Below are 25723 nucleotides of genomic sequence, written 5' to 3' on the forward strand. Positions count from 1 at the left end.
ACAGGTGTGGAGACTGCTTGGGATTCTCGCCCTCCCTCCCTCCCTTCCTCCCTCTCTCCCTCTCTCTGTTTCTCTCTCTCTGCCCCTCCCACCTCTCCCCAGCTCTCTTTCTCTACCAAATCAACATTTTAAAAAAGTGAGCAAGGGGGGAGTGAATGCTACCAAGATGGAAGCCAGTGTCTTTTGTAACCTAATCAGAGAAGCAACATCCCCTCCCCTTTGCTGTATTCTATTCTTTAGATGCAGGTCACTAGGTTTAGTGCACATTAGAGGGGAAGAGATTACATACGGGTATGAATACCGGAAGGCAGGGGTCATTGGGAGCTATGATATAGCTATGATATAACTGCTTACCAACAGTTGTTGATAAAGAAGTAAAGAAAATAAGAAAATCAACAAAGAATATCAAGAAAATATAATTTTGTGGAACATCAAACTAATAAGCTGCACAGCAAAGGGAATCATTAACAAAATGAAAAGTGAAAAGGCAACCTGCTGAATGGGAGAAAATATTTGCAAATCATGCATCTGATAAGGGGTTAGTGTCCAACAAAATACATAAAGAATTCATACAACTCAATAGCAAAAAGAACAAACAGTCCAATTAAAAAATGGACAGAGAATCTGAAAAGACATTTTTCCAAAGGAGACATCCACATGGCTAACTGGTACGTGAAAAGATCCTTAATAATCACTGATCATCAGGGGAATGCATATCAAAGCCACATGAGATATCATCTCACCCATGTTAGTGTTTATTTTTGAAAGGGGGAGGAGGGGCAGAGAGAGAGGGAGACATAGAATCCAAAGCAGGCTTCCAGGTTCTGAGCTGTCAGCACAGAGCCTGATGTGGGCTCACAAACTCACAAACAGTGAGATCATGACCTGAGCCGAAGTCGGATGCCTAACTGACTGAGAGCCACCCAGGCACCCCTCATCTCACCCATGTTAGAATGGCTAGTATCAAGAAGACTAGAAATAACAAGTGTTGGCTGGGATGTGGAGAAAAGAGAACCCTTGTGCACTATTGGTGGGAATGCAAATTGGTGCAGGCACTATGAAAAACAGTATGGAGGTTCCTCAAAAAATGAAAAATAGAGACATCATGGGGCACCTGGGTGGCTCAGTCAGTTAAGTGTCCAACTTCAGCTCAGGTCATGATCTTGTCGTTTGTGAGTTCAAGCCCCACGTCAGGCTCTGTGCTGATGGCTCAGAGTCTCGAGCCTGCTTTGGATTCTGTGTCTCCCTCTCTCTGCCCCTCCCCTGCTTGTGCTCTCACTCTCTCTCAAAAATGAGTAAACACTAAAAAATTAAAAAAAAAAAAAAATAGAGATACCATATGATCCAGCAGTTCCATTTCTGGGTATTTGAAGAAAACAAAAACACTAACTTGAAAAGATATACCGACTATTTGTAACAACCAAGATATGAAAATAAGTGCCCGTTGATGGATGAATGGATAAAGATGTGGTATTTATATAATGAATATTATTTAGCCACAAAAAAACCCAGAGTCTTTCCACTTATGAAACATAAATGGAGTAGAGGGCATTATGCTATTTGAAAAAGTCAGAGAAATACAAACTTAAGTGATTTCACTTACAGATGGAACTTAAAAGGCAAAACAAAACAAAAACCCAAACTCATAGATAGATTGGTAGTTGCCACGGTGACTAAGGTTAAAATGGATGAAGGAGGCCAGAAGGTACAAACTTGCAGTTATGAATAAATCCTGGGATGCAATATATAACATGGTGACTATAGTTAATAATACTGAATTACATATTTGAAAGTTGCTAAGACAGTAGACCTTAAAAGTCTTGAGCAGAAGAAAAATTTTTTTTGTAACAGTGTATGGTGTATGATGTTAAAAGACTTACTGTGGTAATTGTTTTGCAATATATACAAATATCAAATCATGTACACCTGAAACTAAATAAATGTTTTATATGTCAACTATACCTGAATTAAAAAAATATATATATCCTATGGGACACAGCTACTAATGATTAGTTAACTGTGACCTATTAGAATGATAAAAGATAATTAGGACAGAAAAGAAAACACCATTTTTTTTTTTTTTTAAGTATAGTTGACATAGTGTTATATTAGTATCAGGTGTACAACATAGTGTTTTGACAGTTGTATACATTACTCAGTGCTCACCATAATTAGTCACCATCTGTCACCATACAATGTTATTAGAATATTATGGACTTTATACCCTATGCTGCACTTTTCATCTCTGTGACTTGTAAGTGGAAGTTTTTATTTCTTAGTCCTCTTTACTTCATCTGTCAACCCACCCTCTTCCCTGTATTTATGAGTCTGTTTCTGTTTTGTTAGTTTAGAAAACACTGATTTTTATGAAAGATTTATGCATTTTTATAAGAAATCCAGAGGGTTAAAACAGACAAAAAATTGAGCTCATTTATTTACCAGCTAGGGAGATGAAAATGAGTTAATGGAGTTGAAGCTCTTGAAGAGTGTTACATTGCCTTTTCTGTCTAACAGTTTCCTGGTCAATATTGATACTTTATTTAAGAAAAAAAAAAAAAAAGCTTAATTTGGTCAGTACTCAAAATAGATGCATTCTTAAACATTAAATTGAATTGTTAGTGAAACCACTCAAAGACCTGGAGTGTCTTTTATCCTTTCTGAATGAATATGAAATATTACGATAAAGCCTTTTCCATAAATCTTACTGCATCTTGAAATACTTGGCAAAAGAAAAATGTGTTAACAGAATTAAAATATATCAGTGCCCAGGGGCACCTGAGTGGCTCAGTCAGTTGAGCATTAGACTCTTGATATCGGCTTGGGTCATGATCCCACAGTCATGGTGGGATGAGCCCCTTGTTGGGACCCACCCTCACTGTGGATCCCACGTAAGATTTTCTCTCTCTCCCTCTCCCTCCCTCTTCCCCCCCCTTAAAAAAATTAAAGATATATATATATATATATATAGAGAGAGAGAGAGAGAGAGAGAGAGAGATCTACATAGATAGATATAGATATATATATGTATATGAGTGCCCAAACTGCTTTTTAGAATCTCTCACCAACATTTTCCATTTCAATTGCTTTTTGTTGCTGTTTTGAGTTACTGAAGAAACATAGTTATGGACTTAACATTTAATGGCTGTGATTCTACCAAGAACAGTATTTAAAGAGATCAGTTTTAAACTAGAGATTTGTTTTAAATGTTTGTTTATTTTTGAGGGAGAGAGACACAGAATCTGAAGCAGGCTCCAGGCTCTGAGCTTACCAGCACAGAGCCCAACATGTGGCTCGAACTCACAAACATGAGATCATGACCTGAGCTGAAGTTGGACGCTAAACCGACTGAGCCACCCAGGTGCCCCTAAATTAGAGATCTTTAAAATTTGTTTTAAAAATAAGAGGTATTAAAAATAATCATAAAAATAAGAAATATTACCAAGATAATTTTCCTATAGTATCTTCAGTTGGAAAAAAACAAAACAATTTAGTCTAGTCTCCCCAGCTATATATTGTGAACTTAATGGCAGGGATTGCCATGGCTTTTATTGTCTTCTAACTAATTTTCACGGTACTCTCATTTTAGAGATGAGAAAACTCAGGCAGAAAGTTAAGAAAGCCAGTTTCATGTGTCTAATAAGTGTTCAAGTTAAGATTTGAATCTAGGCAGTCAAGCTCTGTACAGAGACTCTGCTTGCTGGGTGTGTAACAGGAGCTTAGTAGGAACTGTATTTTATTTTATTTTTTTTTTGAAGTTTATTTATTTGGAGGGCAGGGAGGGGCAGAGAGAGAGGGAGAGAGAATCCCAGGTAGGCTTCTCTGTGCTGTCAGTGCGGATCCCACAAACCGGGAGATCATAACCTGAGGCGAAATTAAGAGCCTGCCGCTCAACTGACTGAGCCACCCTGGCACCCCTGCATTTTTTTTAAATAGGGAATTTGATTGCTGTGGTGCCAGATAACCTAGAGTAGGTGTGTATTTTTAAATGAGATGTAACTCTTGAATTGGCAGAGTGATCAGAGCTTGAACTTTACATGGGAAGGTTTTAGGGAAGTCAGGACAGGTATGAGATCCTATTCTCACCACTTGAGAACTTTTTGTGTGTTTCTTTGGTATTTAATAATTTATTCTGTTATTATGGAGCTTGAAGTTTATTTAGGGAGTTGTACTTCATAGTACAACGTAGAAAGTGGTTAATATCACCAGAGGCAACCTCAGAGAGCATCTCTTCCTGCTTTGCAAAGGGTGTCCCAGAGCCAGCAGCTTCAGCTACATGTGGGTAGAATCTCGACCCCCTGTTCTAGACCTACTAAATCAGAGTCTGCATTTTAACCAGATCCCCAGGTGATTTGTATTCCACTAAAACTTGAGTAGCACCGATATAGTCCATGTCTATCATCTTACAGGTTCATCACCTATAAACAGACCCTGAAGGATGAAATAATTTAGCTGGTTAGTGGGAGAGCCAAGACTTGTGCCCAGAGCCCTGGCTTCGTGGTAGGGCTGGATCTGCACTTTGCCGTCCACAGTTAGGAGATACTTTGGAATTTCAGAGGTTTGTCTCTTATGTAGGGCTTCTTTCAAAGCTCAGAAAGGTTAAGGCACATGCAAATTCACCCCTTCCTTTGTGGGTTCCCCCACACACACCTAGAACCTTGTTGATTGCCACTTGCTTTAACTATATTATCAGAACACATAGAGAAATCATGTTGATTATAACTTAGTTTTCTTTGTGTATATTCTCTTCCCAAAAGATCTGTGTCATTTCTAGGTACCAAAAGATACTCCTGTGTTCAGGACGTATTTTATGCTCAGTTAAAAGTATTTTAAGCCCCTAGCCATTTCTTTTACCCATCATTATTTTCAGGAATAAATTGAGACTTAGGGACAAAGCTTGTTTAGTTATCGTTTGAAGAGTAAACAGCCTCTGAAACAGTTGAAATGGATGATCTTGCTTTTAAATAGTGTTGTGTCTTCTGACATAAATAGAAGGGAAAATGTAAACAAGCATGCATTGCTGATTTCTGCTTTTGTCTTCACCTCTGTTTTACATTGAGTGTGATTTGCAAACATGCCCAGAATATTTCTACTCTGTTGCAAAAGTGATTCTCTGAAGTATTTTTATGAGACATCTGTGGCACAGTTTTTGAAAAGCATTCAAGATAAATCACTTTACACCTGACAGAACAGATTTGCTTTTTGCTTTCTTAAAAAATTGAGGTAAAGGGGCGCCTGGCTGGCTCAGTTGGAAGAGCATGCAGCTCTTGATCTCTGGTCCCGAGTTCAAGCCCCACATTTAAGTTAAGGTTACTAAAAAAAAAATAACAATAAATAAAGATTTAAAAATTGAGGTAATACACATAGCATAAAATTTATCCTTTCTCATTTTTAAGTACACAGTTTAGTAGCAAGTATATTCATTTGTGCAACAGGTCCCCAGAACCTTTCACCTTGTAAAACTGAAACTCTCCACCTTAACTCTCTTTTCTCTCCACCCCCTGGCAACCACCATTTCACTTTTTGTTTTTATGAGTTTTCACTACTTTCGATACCCATATAAGTGAGATCATATAGTATTTGTCTTTTTGTAACTGGCTTATTTATTTTAATTTTTTTAAATTTATTTTGTGGGGGATGGGAGAATGTGAGCAGGGGAGGGGCAGAGAGAGGGAGAGAGAATCTCAAGAAGGCACCACTCTGTCAGCACAAGTTCAATGCGGGGCTTGTACTCCTAAACTGAGATCATGACCTGAGCCAAAATCAAGAGTGATGCTTAACCGACTGAGCCACCCGGGTGCCCCTTTTATATTTTATTGTTAACATAATGTCCTCAGAGTTCATGTTGTAGCATGCATCAGAATTTCCTTCTTTTTCAAGGTTTAATAATACTATTATATATGTATGTATATACATATATAAATATATAGAGACATTTGGGTTGCTTCCACCTTTTTTTGACTGTTGTGATTGATGCTGCTATGAAGATGGGTGTACGATGCTTTTTACTTTTTTTTAAAGCAGCGTTTCTAAATCACCTGTGAGTTTGTTAGTGAGGAAAACTACCTAGTTAGAAAAATTGACTTTGATCATTTCTGTCTTGCTCCTTGTCTGCTAACTGTGGAAGCTTAGGTCAGATATGTCTGCTGCACATCCTCATGGAAGAGAGGGAATCACATTCATAAAGTTGTAGTAATTCTTTTTTTCTTTTTTAATTTTTTTTAAATGTTTATCTGTTTTTGAGAGAGAGTGCAAGCGAGCATGAGTAGGGAAGGGGCAGAGAGAGAGACAGAGACAGAGACAGAGACATAGAATCCAAAGCAGGCTCCAGGCTCTGAGCTGTAAGCAAAGAGCCTGGTGCGGACTTGAACTCATGAACCGTGAGATCATGCCCTGAGCCGAAGTTGGATACTTAACCGACTGGCCACCAGGTGTCCCATGTTGTAGTAATTCTTAAAGTGTAGCACACATGTAAAGAGGCCAGTGACTACTTGTTAATCCATTTACCTTTACATTTGGGGGCACTTGAGCCATTTGCATTCACATCTGAGTTTGTTGTTTTGGTCAGTGTTACCTGAAAAAAAAATCACTGTAATATTAAATATTGGTGTAATTCTTTAGCTGTACAGTATACAGATTTTTATCTTAAATAGTAACTTTAATGTTGAAAGGAAAGAATGAGTTAATAGAAGCTTGAATTTTACTATTTTATAATTTCCTTATTGTAGTTTTTAAACTATACAAACTAGTGAAAGGATCTACAAGATAGCTTTTGTTTTGAAAGGAGGTTGTTAAAAGTCAAGTAAATAAGTATACAATCTGTGATTGTAACTCTTGGTTAATCTCTGAAGAATGGAAGAATGTGACTCATTGAAGGAGCTCAGTGCTGGTGTTAAACTTGATAGTTTATTGGTAGAGTTGAGAAAAGATGCCAGTCCTCAGATGCTACCTGTTAGATTTCTCATAGATACAGCTGTAATGGTTTGATGGGTGGCAAAAAAGGCATTATTTATCTTGTCAAAAAATTTTAAGTCGTGTCTTTTTATATAATTTGGAGGAACTTAGGAATGTTTGTCTTCTAGGCTCATCAACAGAGCAGACGAGCAGATCGTTTATTAGCTGCAGGAAAATACGAAGAGGCTATTTCTTGTCACAAAAAGGCTTCAGGTGAGTATTCTTTTAAAGAAATACCAAGTCTAAACTGGAGGGCAGTTTCTTTTCTCCAGTATCTCTCAACAGTTTATTCAGAATGAAAGTCACAATAGTAATGATGTGCTGTTGGCCTGCATATACAAGGTTGACAGTATTGACCTACCAGAATGTCAGTTTGGACTATTTTTCAAGTGAGTATCTTGGATTTCCCAGTTCTTCCTAACCTTGTCTTTCTAAACCATGAAGGTTGTATATGCAATACTGGTTGTATATGCAAAATGACTCCTGGACACAGCTTTCTGAACCTGGAGAACCCTAAAGATAGAAGTGATTGCAAGATATCTGTCAATATACATCTTAGTTACTATGGAAAATGGATTTCAGTTAGTTAGCCATTTTGGGTTATGAAAGTAATAACTAACTTAATTCTAACCATTTAATTTTCACTGAATTTCTAAGATGCTGATAATACTCTTCTGTGGTCTTCCTTAGTTTCCTTCTGAATATTTCATCTGTACATTCATGCCTATGGTGTCATGCTGATGATAGCTTGCTTTTTTAGGTATGAAATTTAGAATTAATGACTTCTTATCAAGCACCTAATTTTATCCCAATCAGTCCCACAGTCTAGCATATGCTGAACTCAAATAGATTTTTGGGGTCTGTTTTGTACAGACTGGTTTCAGTTGGCTAATTAACCTAAAAGCTTTGAGGAGGGAGTGTTTTACTTATGCTGCATTCAAAATAGGCCACCTTTCTTAGAACAAATCTTATAGTCTTTCTGTTAGAGGAAAACACTTTCTTTTTCTTCTAGGCCACTGCAGTGATTAAAGCCATGTTCTTTCTTGGCAGAATATACCCCTCCAGTGTTGCCTTACTGCTGAAATACCACACAGTGGATCCTGGTTTGAATAAGTCCTTTTATGTTAGTGATTTTTGCCTACATGTCCATGATTTTTAGGAAAAAATTCGAGTCTTATTAAAAAAAAATTTTTTTTAATGTTTATTTTTGAGACAAAGCACAAGCGAGGAGGGGGAGGGGCAGAGAGAGAGGGGGAGACACAGAACAGAGCCTCACACAGGGCTCGAACCCATGAACTGCGAGATCATGACCTGAGCCAAAGTCAGACGTTTAACTGACTAAGCCACCCATGCACCCCTCAAGTCTTATTTTTAAAGAATGAGTTTTGCCACTGAAGTGTACTCCTTCAGCTGTAGGGCTGAGTGCATACTACGTACGCCATAAGTCTTTGTGAATTTTTATAGGGAGTTTTATGGGGACCTTTATGCAACATTAAACTTGGCAGCTAGTACTCTTTAAATCTTTCATAAACCATATTTTGTTATGAATGAAATTGTTATAGTCACTATACAGAAAAGTCAGTGTACTGGGTTGCCTGAGTGGCTCAGTCAGTTAAGTGGCACTTGATTTCTGTTCAGGTCATGATCTCACAGTTCATAAGTTCAAGCCACACATCAGGCTCTGTGCTGTGGAGCCTGCTTGGGATTCTCTCTCTCTCTTTCTCTGCCCCTCCTCTGCTCACGTGTTGTCTCTCTCAAAATAAATAAACAAGCTTAAAAAAAAAAAGAAAAGAAAAGACAATATATTACACTATTTAAAAAACAACAACAGTGTTGTGGGTGAATGCCCCAGTGAAGTAATACCTCTGGTTAAATAACCCAGAGTCTTTGTGGTTACATGTATATAAAATATATCACAATGGAGTGATCAGTATATGTTGTGCATTGAGCGTTAGGAGGTTCTGAATATATAAAAGGGAGAAACGTTTCTTTCATTCCTAATCTGTGTCCCTGTCTTTGAGGAATTAAAACCGATGTTGGGCTTTACACGCCTTTCCCCACTTTCTCAGTATCTACAATCTGTGACATTCTCAGGAGTAGAAAAGATAAAGGCAGCCTTTTGGATCCCATTAGTTTTAATTAGGGAGATAGAACTCAAGTGTGATCAGTTAATCCCACTGAGCTGATGTGATTTGGAGTTTAGACTGGGTTAAAAATAGCCTTGTGTTTTTTAGAGTGGAGTTGTGAATGTAATGCTAATTTGAAAATTGACGTGGTTGGAATAAGCTTAGTATTTTCTAAATTGACTTATATCTAGGGCTTATAGCAGAGGTGCTTTGGGAGGTATGGGTGTAAATATATTCTGAAGGGATTTATTTTAGAAATATGATAGGGAAGGGCGCCTGGGTGGCTAAGTTGGTTAAGTGTCCAACTTCAGCTCGGGTCATGATCTCACGGTTTGTGGGTTCAAGCCCCTGTCGGGCTCTGTTCTGACACCTGGGAGCCTGGAGCCTGCTTCCAATTCTGTGTCTCCTTCCCTCTTTGCCCCTCCCCTGTTCGCTTGCTCTCTCAAAAAGAAATAAACATTAAAAAAATATATAGGGAAGGTCATCATCTGAGAATGACTGATAAAAAGGAAAGCCTGAAATAGAGAACTTAAGGGCAAAGGAGGTGCCTCTTATCCAACTGTGAAAGATCAGAGAAGATTCTGAGACAAACATTTATCCTGAGATTACATAGCTAAACTCATAGCCTCTATACTTTGTGATCTTCTGATGGATTTTTTTTTTAAGCTCTACACCTGACATGGGGCTTGACTCCAGGATTGTCAGAAAAATCTGTTGCTCAGAAACCTTGATTAGCAGCTATAGCTGGATAGAATTCTTGCTCATAGTCTTACACAGTCCACTTGCCTAAGTGGGTTTCTTTTCTTTGACAAACAGCAAAAAGAGCAAAAGCTTAAATGCGAAGTTGATAATAGCCATTTACAGTGCTTAGAACTCCAGCAGTTTAGAAGATGAGCAGACCTCAGAGTTCACAGTGTCTACATATACTTGGTTGAAACCTATCTTGACCCGGACCTTCCCATGAAGCTATGGCAGCATGAAGATGATTCTGAGCAGATCAGTCTTTGTCATTCAGAGGCAATATTTTGCTGTGTGTGTGAGATACTCAGTTGTGACTCTGGAACAAATTCATGACTATGTAATCAGATGAAATTTTTTTCTTTTATTAAGACCCAAATTTTACTTATTTATTTATTTTTACTTTTTTTTTTTTTTAAGTAATCTCTATACCCAGTGTGAGGCTTGAACTCACAACCCCAAGATCAAAAGTCACATACTCTACCAAGTGAACCAGCTAGATGCCCCCTTAAGACCCAAATTGTAAATTAAAACATGGGAAATACTTTAAGTGGCAGTGTGACTCTTGATTTTTTTTTTTTTTTTTTTTTTTTGGCTTTGGAAACTCCTGTCCTTGGGTATTCTCTACTGTTGTGTTATAGTTGCAAGGTTCTACAAAGGCAGTCCAGTTGGTTTAAGCCTGGTTTTATGAAACTGTTCCCTTTGTTTAAAAAGCGAATTTACAGCAAACTATAGTTCAGATGGGGAGACGATGGTATGTGGAAATAATAGGGAAGTTCATCCACACTGTATCGCTGCAATAGGTAAGAGTGTCTCAACAGCCTTAAGCATGAAGAAAAAGACAAATAGTCTGTATGCAGTTATATAGACTTACTACAGGAATAAAAGACACAAAAGTTGAGGAAAAAATTTAACTATGGCTAGAGCAAAGGCTATATAGCCAACTGTTTTACTGTTGGGGAAGGACCATCCAGTATTTAATCCTATCTTAAACATTATGGTATAACCTAGTAGGCAACAGTTCTAAGTCATGAACTCAAAATCATTAAAATATTTGGCTTTAAGATGACAGAAACATTGCCCTGTAAGATCTGCAAAAAGGCAAAAAGGAACTTAATGTAGGGATGAGAGATACTGAGACGTTGATAATAAGAAATAAGAAATGGAGATTGTGTATGATCTATTATGATACTTGTCTATACTCTCTTTTGTTCCAGGCAGTACATAAAAGGTCTTCCAGAGGAAGACAACAAAATACAAAATGTAATTAAAAATAAGCAGATGAGGAATCCTTAGAAAGATAAAATGAGGAGTGCCTGGAAATATTGTTCACAAAGTGTACCATGAGTTCTTGCTTATTTGATAGAAGGAGAATTTGGCTTTAAGCTTTTTAGCAGAGAGGAAAAATGTATTTTTACAGTGACTGTTTAAATTCAAGTAAATTAAGTCACCCAGGAGCTGATCCTAAGGTCAAAGAGAAGCTTAAGTTTATTATTTATTAGGACTATTTAGGGTCTTAATAAAAGACAACAATTTACAATAAATATGTCAACAAGTTCTTAATGGCTTTTAACTACCTGATTCATGCATGGTAGGTTAGGTTGATGGGACAGCTCAGAAATAATTCAATAAAGGTAGTTTTGAAGGAGGCCAAAATGATATAGTCCAAGTATTCATGTGGTTAAAAAGACACCTATAATCAATCTCTTGACATTTTTGTGATCATAATAATAAGGTTTGATAAGGTTCTTGCTTAGTTTTAATCCTCCCTAATCCTATTTTTTTATTAGGCCATCTTTACTTTCTTAATTGTGAAATCTACAAGGATTTTGAAGAGCAGACTCCTTCAAGGTGGGGTAGAGAATATCTACAGTTGATTACCACTGACTTCTTGGAGAAGTTAAGAATCCTGTCCTCTTGGGAGGCTTGGGTGGCTCAGTCAGTTAAGCATCCGACTCTTGGTTTTGGCTCAGGTTATGTTCCTGCAGCTTCGTGGGTTCAAGCCCCATGTCAGGCTCTGTGCTGGCAGTATGGATCCTGCTTGGGATTCTCTCACTCTCCCCCTCCCTCTGCTCTTTCCGCAGTTGCACTGTCTCTGTCTCTCTCAAAATAAATAAATACAACTTAAGGGAAAAAAAAATCCTATCTTCTTAAAATCCCCACCTTGTTTGATTTTGGGAACAAGATAATTATGTAGCAGAATTGCTTGGAATTGCTTCTAAAACCAGTTCTTTTTTGTCATAGGAGTGTTGAAATTCTTCCTTTGACCTGTTGATTACAAAATTATGACACTCATTAATGTGCCTTTTTTTTTTAACCAGCATATCTTTCTGAAGCCATGAAGCTCACACAGTCTGAGCAGGTGAGACAATTTCTTAATATTTGCATAAGGGTTAGAAGGATTTTCTTGTGGATACTTGAATTGTGTGTAAAATAAAGTATTATGCCCTTCTTAAAACACTGTAGTCAAAAATACATAAAATGGAGAAGATAGGAGTACTTCAGAAATTAAAACTAAGTGAACTACTGTTGACATCCCAGAGATGGCATGCAGAAACTTCTGTTTTCTATTAGTTACTTCTAGATCTCAGATCGAGTGTTTCCCTTAGAGACTTCTAGGGTCTTTCCTGATCATTAACTCATTTGAGTATTAGCTCAACAGAAAGTAAGCAGGCCTGGCCAAGGGTCGACCAATTGGACTTCCCTTTGCTTGCCAAAAATAATTTAAATCTGAATTTGTCTTTTCCTGAATTCCTAAACAGTTCTGGTACCTTTATATTTGTTTCACCAATGGCTTTAAATGTTTTCCGTGTTAGGGGAGGGTGTACCTAGGTTTTGAAAATGCCTTCATCCAAAGATGATTTTCTGATTATGCAAGTGGCAGGGTACTTAGGAGATACTCAGTAAATGTTTGTCTAGTTGAATTAAGGAGATCTTTTCTGTGAGGGGATGTCAGTGGCAGGGAGAAAATGCCACTTCCTCAAACTGAACCAAGAAAATCTGAAAGTTGTGTTTTATTTCCTGCACTTCCTTTTGACAGTATAGAACTGCTCATGTTAGCCACATAATACATACATGCACTGAGCCTTCTGAGCCCCTTAATAAAAAGGGATTTTAGCTAGTTGTAGTATACATGCCTAAAGCAGAAAGTTATTCTAATTTCAAGCTGAATACAAATGGCATTTAAGTTTTTAAAAATCGTATCAGATAGAATTCTATTAAATTGCATTGTCATTTTTTTTTTTTTTAGACCAGTGTTTTTCTCATTTAGAAAATTTTTAAAGTACCCAGTGTGGGGGTGCCTGGGTGGCTTAGTCGGTTAAGTGTCTGACTTTGGCTCAAGTCATGATCTCGCAGTTCTGTGAGTTCGAGCCCCACATTGGGCTTTCTGCTGTCAGCATAGAGACTGCTTTGAATCCTGTCCCCTCCCCAGTCCCTGGCTCCTCCTCTGCTCTCTCTCTCTCTCTCTCTCCCTACTTTCAAAAATAAATGAAAACATTATAAAAAATTTAAAAAGTACATAGTATGGTTCACATATTGCCAGGCAATATTTTAAACCAAATATTAAAGTTTGTTTCACATACTCTATAGTGAATATGTTACTTTTCCAAGTAGAAAATTGTTAACAGAAAGTTTCCACAAATACTCACTGACAAAAAACACATTCAGCTTAGAAAATGTTGAATAGTCAACTGTTGAATAACTTGGGTCTTAGGGATGCAAGCCTCCTGTACAGTTGAAAATCTGCCTGTAATTTTTATACCCCCTCTCCCAAACTTAACTACAATAGCCTACTGTTGAGCAGAAGCCTTAATGATAACATAAACAGTTGATTACATATATTTTGTATGTTAGGTGATTATATACTGTATTCTTCCATGAATGTAAGCTAGAAAAAAGAAAATACTAAAATCACAAGGAAAACATTTAAAGTAGTATCCTGTATTTGTCGATAAAATAAATTTATGTGGTCTGTTTATGAGATGAATTGTCTGTTACCACCTATATCAGTACTGTCTTACAGAATACAAAACTGTAGAAATTAATACGTATTACTAACACTAGACATCAAAAATGAAAGTGAAAAACTCGTTTATGTGCAGGTATAACAGTTCATGCACTGATGAAGTCGTAGCAGTGTGATTGCTTCATGGCAGCCTGGTGTAATCCATACTCTTGTTTCACAGTAGCCTAACCTCCACACCACTGTATGAGTCCTTATAAAGGGTTTATGGTCTACAGTATTACAGTCATCCATAATACAGTATTGGAAACATTATTAACATTTTTAAAAACTCACTTATGTGGGATGATAGGCCAATATACAGTTTCTCCCAATTATGAGAGAGAGGCATACCTTATGGTAGTGTAAATCTCTGAAAGCAAACTTGTAAAATGGTAAGAAAACTTAATCACGACGCCCATGTGAAGGTAGACTGTTCGTTTGCACACAAGCCTCGCACGCGACATCCTACACGGTGAGTACTTAGGCGGTGATGGTGGTCGCCCAAAAACATCTCCCACGTTCTTGCAGCACAGTTACTATTCCACACGCACACATAGATAAGTTTACTAGCTGTATGGCATGATGATGGTTGACTGTTCATTAAGTGGAAGGAGATCATCAAGGTTGTCACGTTATAATAAAGTCTTTTTTTTTTTTTTTTTTTTCTCACAAATCAGGTTGATGGGGCTCAGGCTCAGCTGGGCAGTCCTCCGGGGTCGAGGGCTGTCATGCGGTCAATGGTGGTAGTTGGTGGTGTCACCTCAGAGGTGTCTTCTCTGTCTGGTGCTGGGCTGAGAGGGCTCTGATGCTGGGTCTGAAACTGCTAGGGCTCCTCAGGCAGCGAGGCATCTCTCCTCATCCTCATCCTCTCTTGTCTCTCTCTAATCTGCCCACATGGTGGTTGAGGAGAAGCCAACAGATAGTGGAAGTTCCACAACATTGTCCCTCCGTCTGCCTTGTTCCTTGAATTGACCACAGAGGCCCACCCAGTTCGAGGGGAGGGGAATTAGACTCCATCTCTTGATAGGTAGGACTTTTCAAAAAGTTACAGACATGTTTTTTTTTTATTTATTATTTTATTTTATTTTTTTCAGACGTGTTTTAAAACCACCTCACTGGGGCTGGACTGCCCTGGTTGGTCCACACCTCTGCTTTGCCTTTTGGCTGTGTGACCTTGGGCAAGTTCCTGAGCCTCTCTGTTCCTCAACTGCCATTCATTCTGTCATTTTTAAGTTCAGTTGATAATACAATGTTACATTAATTTCAGGTGCACAACATTGTGATTTGACGATTCTGTACATTATGCAGTGCTGACCATAAGTATAGTTCCAATCTCTCACCATACAGTGTTCTTACAATATTATTAGCCGTATTCCTTCTACTGTCCTTTTCATCTCCATGGCTTACTTGTTTTATACCTGGACATTTGTACCTCTTAATCCCTTTCACCTGTTTTATCCATCAGTCCACACCCCTCCCCCCAATTGGCAGCCACCAATTCTCAGTATTTATGAGTCTGTTTCTGTTTTGTTCATTTGTTTCTTAGATTTCACATACAAGTAAAATCATAAGATATTTGTCTTTCTCGGACTTATTTTACTTAGTGTAAGATCCTCTAGGTCCATCCATGTTGTCACAGGTGGTAAGGTCTCATTCTTATGGCTGGATAATACGCTACTGTTTATATATACCTCATCTTTTTTTTTTTTTTTAATGTTTATTTTTGAGAGAGACAGAGGCAGCATGAGTGGTGGGGGAGGGTCAGAGAGAGAGGGAGACACAGAATCCGAAGTAGGTTCTGAACTGTCAGCATAGAGCCCGACGTCAGGGCTCAAAACCAAGAACTTTGAGATCATGACCTGATGCTGAACCTACCGACCCACCCAGGTGCCCCTTGTACCACATCTTTTTTAATCCATTCGTCTACCCACAGATACAGATTGTTTCTGTATCTTGGCTATTGTAAATGTTGCAGTGAACACAGAGGTGTGGATATCTTTTCGAATTAGTGTATTTAGTTTCTTTGGGTAAATACCTAGTAGTGGAATAACTGGATTGTAGGGTTGTTGTATTTTTAAATTTTTGAGAACCCACCATACTGGCTTCCGTAGTGGCAACGCCAACTTAACATTCCCACCAACGGTGCATGGGGGTTCCTTTTTCACCACGTCCTGCGAGTATTTATTTCTTGACTTTTCATAGCCATTCTGACAGGTGTGAGATATTTCATTGTGTTTTTTTATTTGCATTTCCCTAATGGTTAGTGATGTTGAACATCTTTTCATGTATCTGTTGGCCATCTGTATGTGTTTGGAAAAATGTGTACTCAGGTCCTGTGCCCATTTTTAAAAACCGATTGTTTTTCTTATAATGACTTTTATGAGTGCTTTATATAATTTGGATGATAACCCCTTAGTGGATACTTCCATTTGTGAATACGTTGTCCCTTATGAAAAGTAGGTTCCCTTTTCATTTCGTTGATGGTTTCCTTCACTGCAAAAGCTTTATATTTTGATACTGTCCCATTTATTTTTACTTTTGTTCTTGAAGAGAGAGAGAAAAAAAAAATCACTAAGACCAGTGTGAAAGAGCTTACTGCTTATGTTTTCTTCCAGGAGTTTTATAGTTTCAGGTCTCACGGTTAGGTCTTCAATTCATTGAGTTTATTTTTGTGTATGATGTAAGAAAGTGGTCCAATTTAATTCTTTTGCATGTAGTGCAAACACCAGTTTTACCAACACCATTTATTGAAGAGACTGTCTTTCCCCATTGTATATTCTTCTCTCCTTTGTCATGGATTTACTCTATGTGCATTTATTTTTTTGACTTCTACTCTGTTCCATTGATGTATATGTCTGTTTTTGTGCCGTGCCATACTGTTTTGATTACATAGCTTTTGTAATATACTTGTGTGTGTGTGTATATACATACATACATACATACATACATACATACATAATATACTTTTATTTTGCAATAAAATCTGGGAGCATAGTACCTCCAGGTTTGTTCTTTCTCAAGATTGCTTTGGTTATTTGGGACTTTTGTGTTTCCATATACATTTTGGGATTATTTGTTCTAGTTCAGTGGAAAGTGTCATTGGTAATTTAGTAGGGATTGCACTGAATCTGTAGATTGCTTTGGGTGACATGGACATTTCAGTAGTATGTCTTTCCATTTATTTGTGTAATCTTTATTTTTTTCATCTGTGTCTTAGTTTTCAGACCATAGGCCACTTTGGTTATAAATTTATTTTTAGGCATTTTATTCTTCTTGAGGTAATTGTAGATACGATTGTTGTCTTAATTTCACTTAATGCTATTTTGATATTAGTATATAGAAATGTGATGGATTACTGTATATTTTGTATCCTGCAACTTTAGTGAAATCATTTATTCTGGTGGGTTTTTGGTGGCTTCTTATGGGTTGTCTGTATATAGTATTCTGTCATCGTCAGATAGTGAGTTTTATTTCTTCCTTAACCAATTTGAATACCTTTTTTTTTTTTAAATCTGATTACTGGGTATGACTTTGGTATTATATTGAATAAATGGCAAGAGTTGATGGTCCTTATCTTGTTCCTGATCTTAGAGGGAAAACTTTCAGCTTCTAACCATTGAGTATGATGTTAACTGTGGGTTTTAAACATTTATTTATTTTTGAGAGACAGAGCACAAGCAGGGGAGGGGCAGAGAGAGAGGGAGACACAGAATCCAAAGTGGGCTCCAGGCTCCGAGCTGTCAGCACAGAGCCCAATGCGGGGTTTGAACTCACAAAACCGTGAGATCATGACCTGAGCCGAAGTTGGACGCTTAATCGACTGAGCCACCCAGGTGCCCCAGCTGTGGGTTTTCATATATGGTCTTTATTAAGTTGAGGTATGCTCCCTCTAAACCCATGTTGTCAAGATTTTTTTTTTTTTTCCATGCATGGATGTTGAATTTTGCCAAATGCTTTTTGTGCATCTGTTGATGATTTTTATCTTTCATTTTGTTAACATGGTGTCTCTGGTTGATGTATTTACAGATAATTGACCGTCCTTGCATCCCTGAAATAAATTCCACTAGATCATGGTGGTAGATAATCCTTTTAATATGTTGTTGATTCAGTTTGCTGATACTTTGCTGAAGATTTTTGCATCTGTGTTCTGATATTGGCTTGTAATTTTCTTTTCTGTAGTAGTGCCCTTGGCTGGTTTAGGTATCAGGATAGTGCTGACCTCACAGAATTTGGAAGCTTTCCTACCTCTTCTATTTTTTGTAATAATTCCAGAAGGCTAGGTATTAACTCTTCTTAAAATGTTTGGTAGAATTCACCTGTGAAGTCATCTGGTTCTAAACTTTTGCTTGTTAGGAATTTTTTATTACAGATTCAGTTCACTTACTAGTAATCAGTCTATTTAAATTTTCTGTTTCTTCCTGCTTCAGTTTTGGGAGGTTATACGTTTTTAGGAATTTTTCCTTTTCTTCAAGGTTGTCCAACATGTTGGCATACAATTTTTTGTAGTAGTCTCTTACTTAAAAAAAAATTTTTTTTAGAGGCACCTGGGTGGCTCAGTCGGTTGAGGTCACAATCTCACACTCCATGAGTTCGAGCCCTGCATCGAGCTCTGTGCTGACAGCTCAGAGCCTGGAGCCTGCTTCAGTTTCTGTGTCTCCCTCTCTGTGCCCCTCCCCTGCTCATGCTCTGTCTCTGTCTCAAAAATAAATAAAAACATTAAAAAAAATTTTTTTTTTAATGTTTATTTCGGAAGGAGAGACGGAGTATGAGCACGGGAGGGGCAGAGAATGAGGGAGAGAGAGAATCCAGAATCCCAAGCAGGCTCTGCACTGTCAGCACAGAGCCTGATGCGGGGCTTGATCTCATGAACCATGGACCTGAGCTGATATCAAGAGTCTGACCTTTAAATGACTGAGCCACCCACATGTCCTTGTTCTTTTAGATGAAAAGTTAGATTGAGAGTTTTCTTGTTTTTGTAATGTGGGTCAGTATCACTATTAACTTTCCTCTTAGAAAGCCTCTTTTGCTGTATCTCATAGTCTTTGAACTACTGTGTTTTCATTGTCTTGTTGGAGTCCTCTTTGATTTTTTTTTATTGACCCCACTGATTGGTTAGTAGCATGTTTTAGCCTCCACATGTTTGTTTTTTCTCCATTTTCTTCTTGTAGTTGATTTCTAGTTTTATTTTCTGGTGGTTAGACAAGATGCTTGAAATGAATTCAGTCTTAAATTTATTGAGCCTTTGTCCTGTGATTTATCCTGGAGACAGTCCTGTGTGCACTTGAGAAGAATGTGTATTCTGTATTTGGATGGATTGTTCTATATATATCTGTTAAGTCCATCTGGTCTAATGTGTCTCTTAAGGACAGTGTTTCCTTACTACTATTATGTGTGGATGATCTCTCTGTTGTGTAAGTGGGGCCTTAAAAGTTCCCTGTTGTTTATTATTGTCAGTTTCTTCCTTTGCATCTGTTACTATTTGCTTTATATATTCAGGTGCTCCTTTGTTGGCTGCATAAATGTTTCCAAATATTTTCTTCTTGTTGGAGTGATCCCTTTAACATTGTGTAGTGTCCTTCTTTGTCTCTTATTACAGCTCTTGTTTTAAAGCGTATGTTCCCTGATATAGGTGTTGCTACCCCAGCTTTTATTTTGTTCTGTTTGGATAGAATATCTTTTTCCATTACTCCACTTTTATTTATTTATTTTTTAATTTTATTTTTTATTTGTTAAAATTTACATCCAAATTAGCATACAGTGCAACAATGATTTCAGGAGGAGATTCCTTAATGTCCTTTACCCATTTAGCCCATCCCCCCTCCCACAACCCGTCCAGTAAACCCTCAGTTTGTTCTCCATATTTATTAGTCTCTTCTGTTTTATCCCCCTCCCTGTTTTTATATTATTTTTGTTTCCCTTCCCTTATGTTCATCTGTTTTGTCTCTTAAAAGTCCTCATATGAGTGAAGTCATATGATTTTTGTCTTTCTCTGACTAATTTCACTTAGCATAACACCCTCCAGTTCCATCCACGTAGTTGCAAATGGCAAGATTTCATTCTTTTTGATTGCCGAGTAAAACTCCATTGTACATATATACACCACATCTTCTTTATCCATTCATCCGTCGATGGACATTTGGGCTCTTTCCATACTTTGGCTATTGTTGATAGTGCTGCTATAAACATGGGGGTGCATGTGTCCCTTCGAACCAGCACACCTGTATCCTGTGGATAAATGCCTAGTAGTGCAATTGCTGGGTCCTAGGGTAGTTCTATTTTTAGTTTTTTGAGGAACCTCTATACTGTTTTCCAGAGTGGCTGCACCAGCTTTCATTCCCAACCATTACTCCACTTTTAGTCTGTATGTGTCTTTAGATTGGAAGTAAGTCTCTTGTAGGGAATATTTACATAGGCCTTTTTTTTTTTTTTTTAATCTATTCAGCCACCCTACCTGTTTTGATTGGAGCATTTTGATTGGAGTCTTTACATTTAAAGTAATTATCGATAGGTATGTATTTATTGCCATTTTAAAAATTGTTTTCTTGTTTTTGTAGTTCCTGTTCCCTTTTTTTCTATTACTCTCTTCCCTTGTATTTGATTATTTTCTTTAGTGTTATGTTTGGACTTCTATTTGTGTGGTAAGGGTTTGGTTTGTGGTCGCCATGAGATTTATATATAATAACATGCATATATTGCAGTCTGTTTTGAGTTGGTGGTCATTTAAGTAGGCATGCATTCTACAGGCACTACATCTTTAGTCACCTTATCACCTTCGTGTGCGCACACCCACACGTTTTATGTTTTTGACATCTGTTTTATGCCTTTTTATTTAATGAGACCCTTAACTGATTATTGGAGATTTTGTTGATTTTAGTACTTATGTCTTTTAACCCTCATACCAGCTTTGTCCTGGTCGATCTACTTCCTTTTCTGTATGTTTTGCCTTACTAATGAGAGATTTTTCTTTCAGGTATTTTCTTGTTTCTAGTTTTGGGCTTTTATTTTCTGCTTAAAGAATTCCCTTTAATGCTTCGTGTAGAGCTGGTTTAGCGGTGATGAACTCCTTTAGCTTTAGTTTGTCTGGGAAACTCTTTGATCTCTCCTTCAATTCTGAATGGTAAGCTTGCTAGGTATGTTTGGTTGTAAGTTTATTCCTTTCAGCACTTTGAATATTTTGTGCCACTCTTGGCCTATAGACTTTTTGCTTAGAAACCAGCCAATAGTTGGCAGAGGATTCACCTCCTGTAACACTATCACCAGAGGCCTAGCCTTCCCCCCTTCTGTAACTGGCATCTTTCTGTGATGTAGCTGGAATTGCATTAAGCCTGTGTATCGATTTGGGGAGAGTTGGCATCTTTAGTATCCTGGGTCTTCTAATCAAGGAATGCAGTGGACTGCATGTGCCCCCAGCACTGGTGCCTGGTCACAGCTGCACAGGGGTCGCGGGCATCCTGCTCAGGCGCCGCGGTTCCTACCCTGCTTGCTGTGGGAGGGTTGGGAGAGAGCCACCCCTTTCCCTCTTCTCCCTGCCAGGAGCTCCTACCGCTGGCGCTGGGTCACCAGGAGCCCTGAATCCAGGAGCTTGGAGGCTTGCTTCACACAGACACAGGCACCAGCCAGAAGCATTCATCTTAAAAGGCCAGAGCCCTTCACGCTTTTAAGAAAGACAGTGTCAGTGACCGGGGGCTTTAATTGGTCTGAAACAGAGCACCTGAAAAATAGAACACGTTCTCCATTTCCTTCCAAATTCTGTAATTGGCATAGTTGGTATTTGTTACGACTCTGCTATTGTTTAGTGTGCAGCACGGTCATGATGTTAGAAGACCTAAGACCTTCGGAAAAAATAAATCATTCCACGTTTGTGATATCTTCATTGTGGTGGTCAGAAACACACACTTTTATACAGGATTCTTGCAGTTCCCTAAAGTGTGTACCATGTGATTTGTGGTCAACTCCTGCAGTGTTTTTCTGTCTCCGTCTTCAGTGACACTTCTCCAGACTGTGCTGCTGCTCAGGAAAGTGGAGAATTAAATGTGAGATTGTGAAAACCTGTCAGTGATTGCTTTCTTCTAGCCGTTGCACTTGGCTTAGTTGCCAAAGAACAGCAGATATGTTCAGTTCTTTACCAGTGTGTGGTACTTGTTGTATTTTTTCTTGCTTTCCTCCCTCCCTTCCTCCCTTCCTTCCTTCCTTCCTTCCTTCCTTCCTTCCTCTTTCCCTCCCTTCCCTTTCTCTTTTTTCTTTTTCTTTCTCTTCTTCTTCCTTTTCTTCTTCTTCTTCTTTTTCTTCTTCTTTTTCCTTTTCCTTTCTCTTTCTCTTTTTCTTTTTCTTTTTCTTTTTCTTTTTCTTTTTCTTTTTCTTTTTCTTTTTCTTTTTCTTTCGAGACAGAGTGCGAGCAGGGGGAGGGGCAGAGAGAGAGGGAATCTCACAGAATCTGAGCTGTCAGCACAGAGCCCGATGCAGGGCTTGAACTTGGGAAAGGTGAGATCATGACCTGAGCCGAAGTCGGACACTTAACCGACTGAACCACCCAGGCTCTCCACTTGTTACATTTTCTTCTACCATTTGTACACTTTACAGAGGCCTTTTTTTGGAACGTGTGTATGTTGGAAAAGTGTTTTTGTTTCTGAAATTGCCGTTTCCCATGTTGTACTTTTCCCTTGCCACCCAGTTTATATGGAGGCTTCATGTTTTTGTTGGCCAGACAGATAGCAGATTTTACACTGCTGTTGACAGAACATGATCCTTTTGATGGTGAAAATAAAATTATTGATTTATATAATAACAAAACCCAATATGTTATTTTATAGTTGAGGTTATATAAGTTTCGTCGAAACCAGAGTTGCAAAGATCTCTACAGAAATGACATTCATGGGGTGCCTGGGTGACCCTGTCTGTTAAACATCCAACTCTGGATTTCGACTCAGGTCATGATCTCGTGTGTGAGTTCCAGCCCCACAATGGACTTTGCACTGACAATATGGGGCCTGCTTGGGACTCTCTCCCTCCCTGTCTCTTCTGCCCCTCCCCCACTTGCAATCTCTCTTTCAAAATAAATTTAGAAAGAAAGAAATGATATTCAGAGAACAGCCCTAAAAATTAGATGTTGTTACAAAGATGAGGAAGGAGAATACCAAAAATTCATTTTCCCAGAATAGAATCTTGCTGTTTCCAAATATATATATATATTTATATATATATATAAAACAGCTGTTAATCTTTTGGGGATTCCCGTATACATAACTAGTTGTTTTTCTCTTGCTGCTTTTAAGATTTTCTTTGTCTTTAATTTTTGACAATTATAATGTGTCTTGGTATGGATCTCTTTGGGTTAATTTTGTTTGGGGCTCTATTTGATTCCTGGACCTGATGTGTGTTTTCTTCCCCATGTTAGGGAAGTTTTCAGCTGTTATTTCTTCATGTGAATTTTCTTAGTCTTGATATTTTCCTAGTAGAGATCCCTTAAATAACTATCCTTATCCCCCAATTTTTTTCTTTTGGTGTTTACTTTGGGTGATTTCTGCTACCCTGTCCTGGAGATTGCTGATCTGTTCTTCTGTATCATCTACTCTGTTCTGTATAATGTATTTGTCATTTCTTTTATTGTATTCTTCTGTTCTGATTGATAATTTCTTATATTATGGAGATATTTTTTGTCTCTCTGTTGAAGTTTTATGTTGATTCTTCTCCTAGGTTTGTTGAGCATCTTTATTTACTTTGAACTGTTTATGGGGTAGATTGCTTATCTTTGTTTCATGGAGTTGTTTTTCTAAGGATTTGTCTTTTGTTCTTTCATTTAGAATGTGTGCCTCGGTCTTCTTATTTTGGCTGGTTCTCTTTATGTATTAGGGAGTTCAGTTACATCTTGGTCTTGGAGGAGTGGCCTCACATGGGAGATGTCGGGCTCAGAAGCGCAGACCCCCCTAGTCGCCTGTGTGGTCCGCACGCACCCTCTTTTTGTGGTGGGGCCATGACTGTTGTCTTTAAAGACCCAGTTGTCTTTAACAAAATCAGGGGTTCTACTGAATTGCAAACATAGTATGTAAATTTTAAGTGTTATAAAGTTATTTAGAAAGGAGGACCTTGGGATTATATTCATTGGAGATTACTAAAGAGACTTAAATGTTAAATGACACCTTTCCTTCTGTGTGATAGGCTCATCTGTCACTGGAATTGCAAAGGGACAGCCACATGAAACAGCTCCTCCTCATCCAGGAGAGGTGGAAAAGGGCCAAGCGGGAAGAGAGACTGAAAGCCCAGCAGAGCACAGACAAGGATGCGGCTGCCCAGCTCCAGGCCCCGCACAAACCCCCTTCTGAGGATGCAGAGGGCCAGAGCCCCCTTCTCTCTGAGAAATACAGCCCTTCCACGGAGAAACATCTGCCTGAAATCCAGGGGGTCTTTGACAGGGATCCAGACACACTGCTGTTTTTACTTCAGCAGAAGAGGGAGCCAGCAGAGCCGTGCATTGGAAGCAAAGCCCCCAAGGACGACAAGACAATCATAGAGGAGCAGGCTACCAAGATCGCAGATTTGGAGAGGCACGTCGAATTCCTCGTGGCTGAGAACGAAAGGTTAAGGAAAGAAAACAAACAACTAAAGGCTGAAAAGGCCAGACTTCTAAAAGGCCCAGTAGAAAAGGAGCTGGATGTGGATGCCGATTTTGTAGAAAAGTCAGAGTTGTGGAGCTTGCCACCACATTCGGAAACTGCCACAGCCTCTCCAACCTGGCAGAAGTTTTCAGCGAATACCGGCAAAGCCAAGGATATCCCCATACCCAACCTTCCTCCCTTGGATTTTCCGTCTCCAGAACTTCCCCTTATGGAGCTCTCTGAGGATATTCTGAAAGGATTTATGAATAATTAAAATGAAAGGCCATAAAGGAGCTGAGAAGAAAGGACAAAATAATAGAATAGTAGTTGATCCAGAAAAAAAAAGGGAAAACCACACGCAAGGGTGATTCCAGAGATGCTTCGTCGTCTGGCGCACTGTGGGAAGAAGCGTCGCCGGGACTTGGGAAACAGTCACTGTGAAGTATGTCATGTCCGATTGACTGACTCCAGCTGATTCCAGACTTGGCAGACACTAGACTCTCGGAGGTTCACTTTCTCCTGATACAAACCAAATGGCTACCTGGAATAACTTTTTCAAGCAACAGTTATTTTTCTTATCTTCAGGGTTAAAATGTATAAAAGTATGTATGATTAATCTATAATGCCATAAATGATAATGCAAAAACCTAAATAATATGGTGGCCCTAGGGGCCACCTTGTGTTTGAAACATGCTTTCTATCATGCATTGACTGTATGCATTTTGTTATGCACATTTCGTTTGTTGAATAAGGCGTGTGAGACACACCTTTCTAGATGAAACTGTGCCACACTTTGCACTACTCACGACATAATGAGAACCTCAAGACTATCAGGAGAAATATTTAAATTTCCATTTTATGAAGAAAGGAACCAAATTGTTAGTTATGCTTTTTAAAAAAAAATTACCGGTTTACATAATTAATCAGGGTGCATTTTAAGTTCTAACTTTTTTGTTTATCGTTTAAATGTATCATTTGAAAATACTAAGGAAATATCCTTTACTGATGCATGAGTGGAAGTAATGGTAGTTGACAGTGTTTGATTGTAAGAGATCAATAAAGTAATTGTGTTTTATACCTTTGTTGAATGTGTTGGTAGCTTAAATTTTTTTTTTTAACGTTTATTTTCGAGAGACAGAGACAGCATGAGCGGGGAAGGGGCAGAGAGAGGGAGACTCGGAATCCGAAGCAGGCTCCAGGCTCTGAGCTGTCAGCACAGAGCCCAACGTGGGGCTCGAACCCACGAACTGCGAGATCATGACCTGAGCCGAAGCCAGACGCTCAACCGACTGAACCGCCCAGTCGCCCCA

At 38.5% G+C, this 25723-nt stretch overlaps 1 protein-coding gene across 2 annotated transcripts in view; it reads left to right on the forward strand.

The window, feature by feature from the left end:
- The window catches only part of NRBF2 (nuclear receptor binding factor 2), a 37320-nt gene extending 11825 nt beyond the window's left edge, over positions 1-25495 (forward strand). The window contains exons 2-4 of one of the 2 annotated variants that reach the window (XM_045437546.1): positions 7080-7164; positions 12137-12177; positions 23977-25495. In XM_045437546.1, the coding sequence (XP_045293502.1) occupies positions 7080-7164; positions 12137-12177; positions 23977-24687 (837 nt within the window). In that variant the 3' untranslated portion in view covers positions 24688-25495. The remainder of the gene's footprint in view (positions 1-7079; positions 7165-12136; positions 12178-23976) is intronic. The other variant, XM_045437547.1, reaches the window with a different exon arrangement.
- Positions 25496-25723: the final 228 nt, after the last annotated feature.

This window comes from Leopardus geoffroyi, chromosome D2 (genome assembly GCF_018350155.1).
Source record: "Leopardus geoffroyi isolate Oge1 chromosome D2, O.geoffroyi_Oge1_pat1.0, whole genome shotgun sequence".
NCBI lineage: Eukaryota > Metazoa > Chordata > Mammalia > Carnivora > Felidae > Leopardus > Leopardus geoffroyi.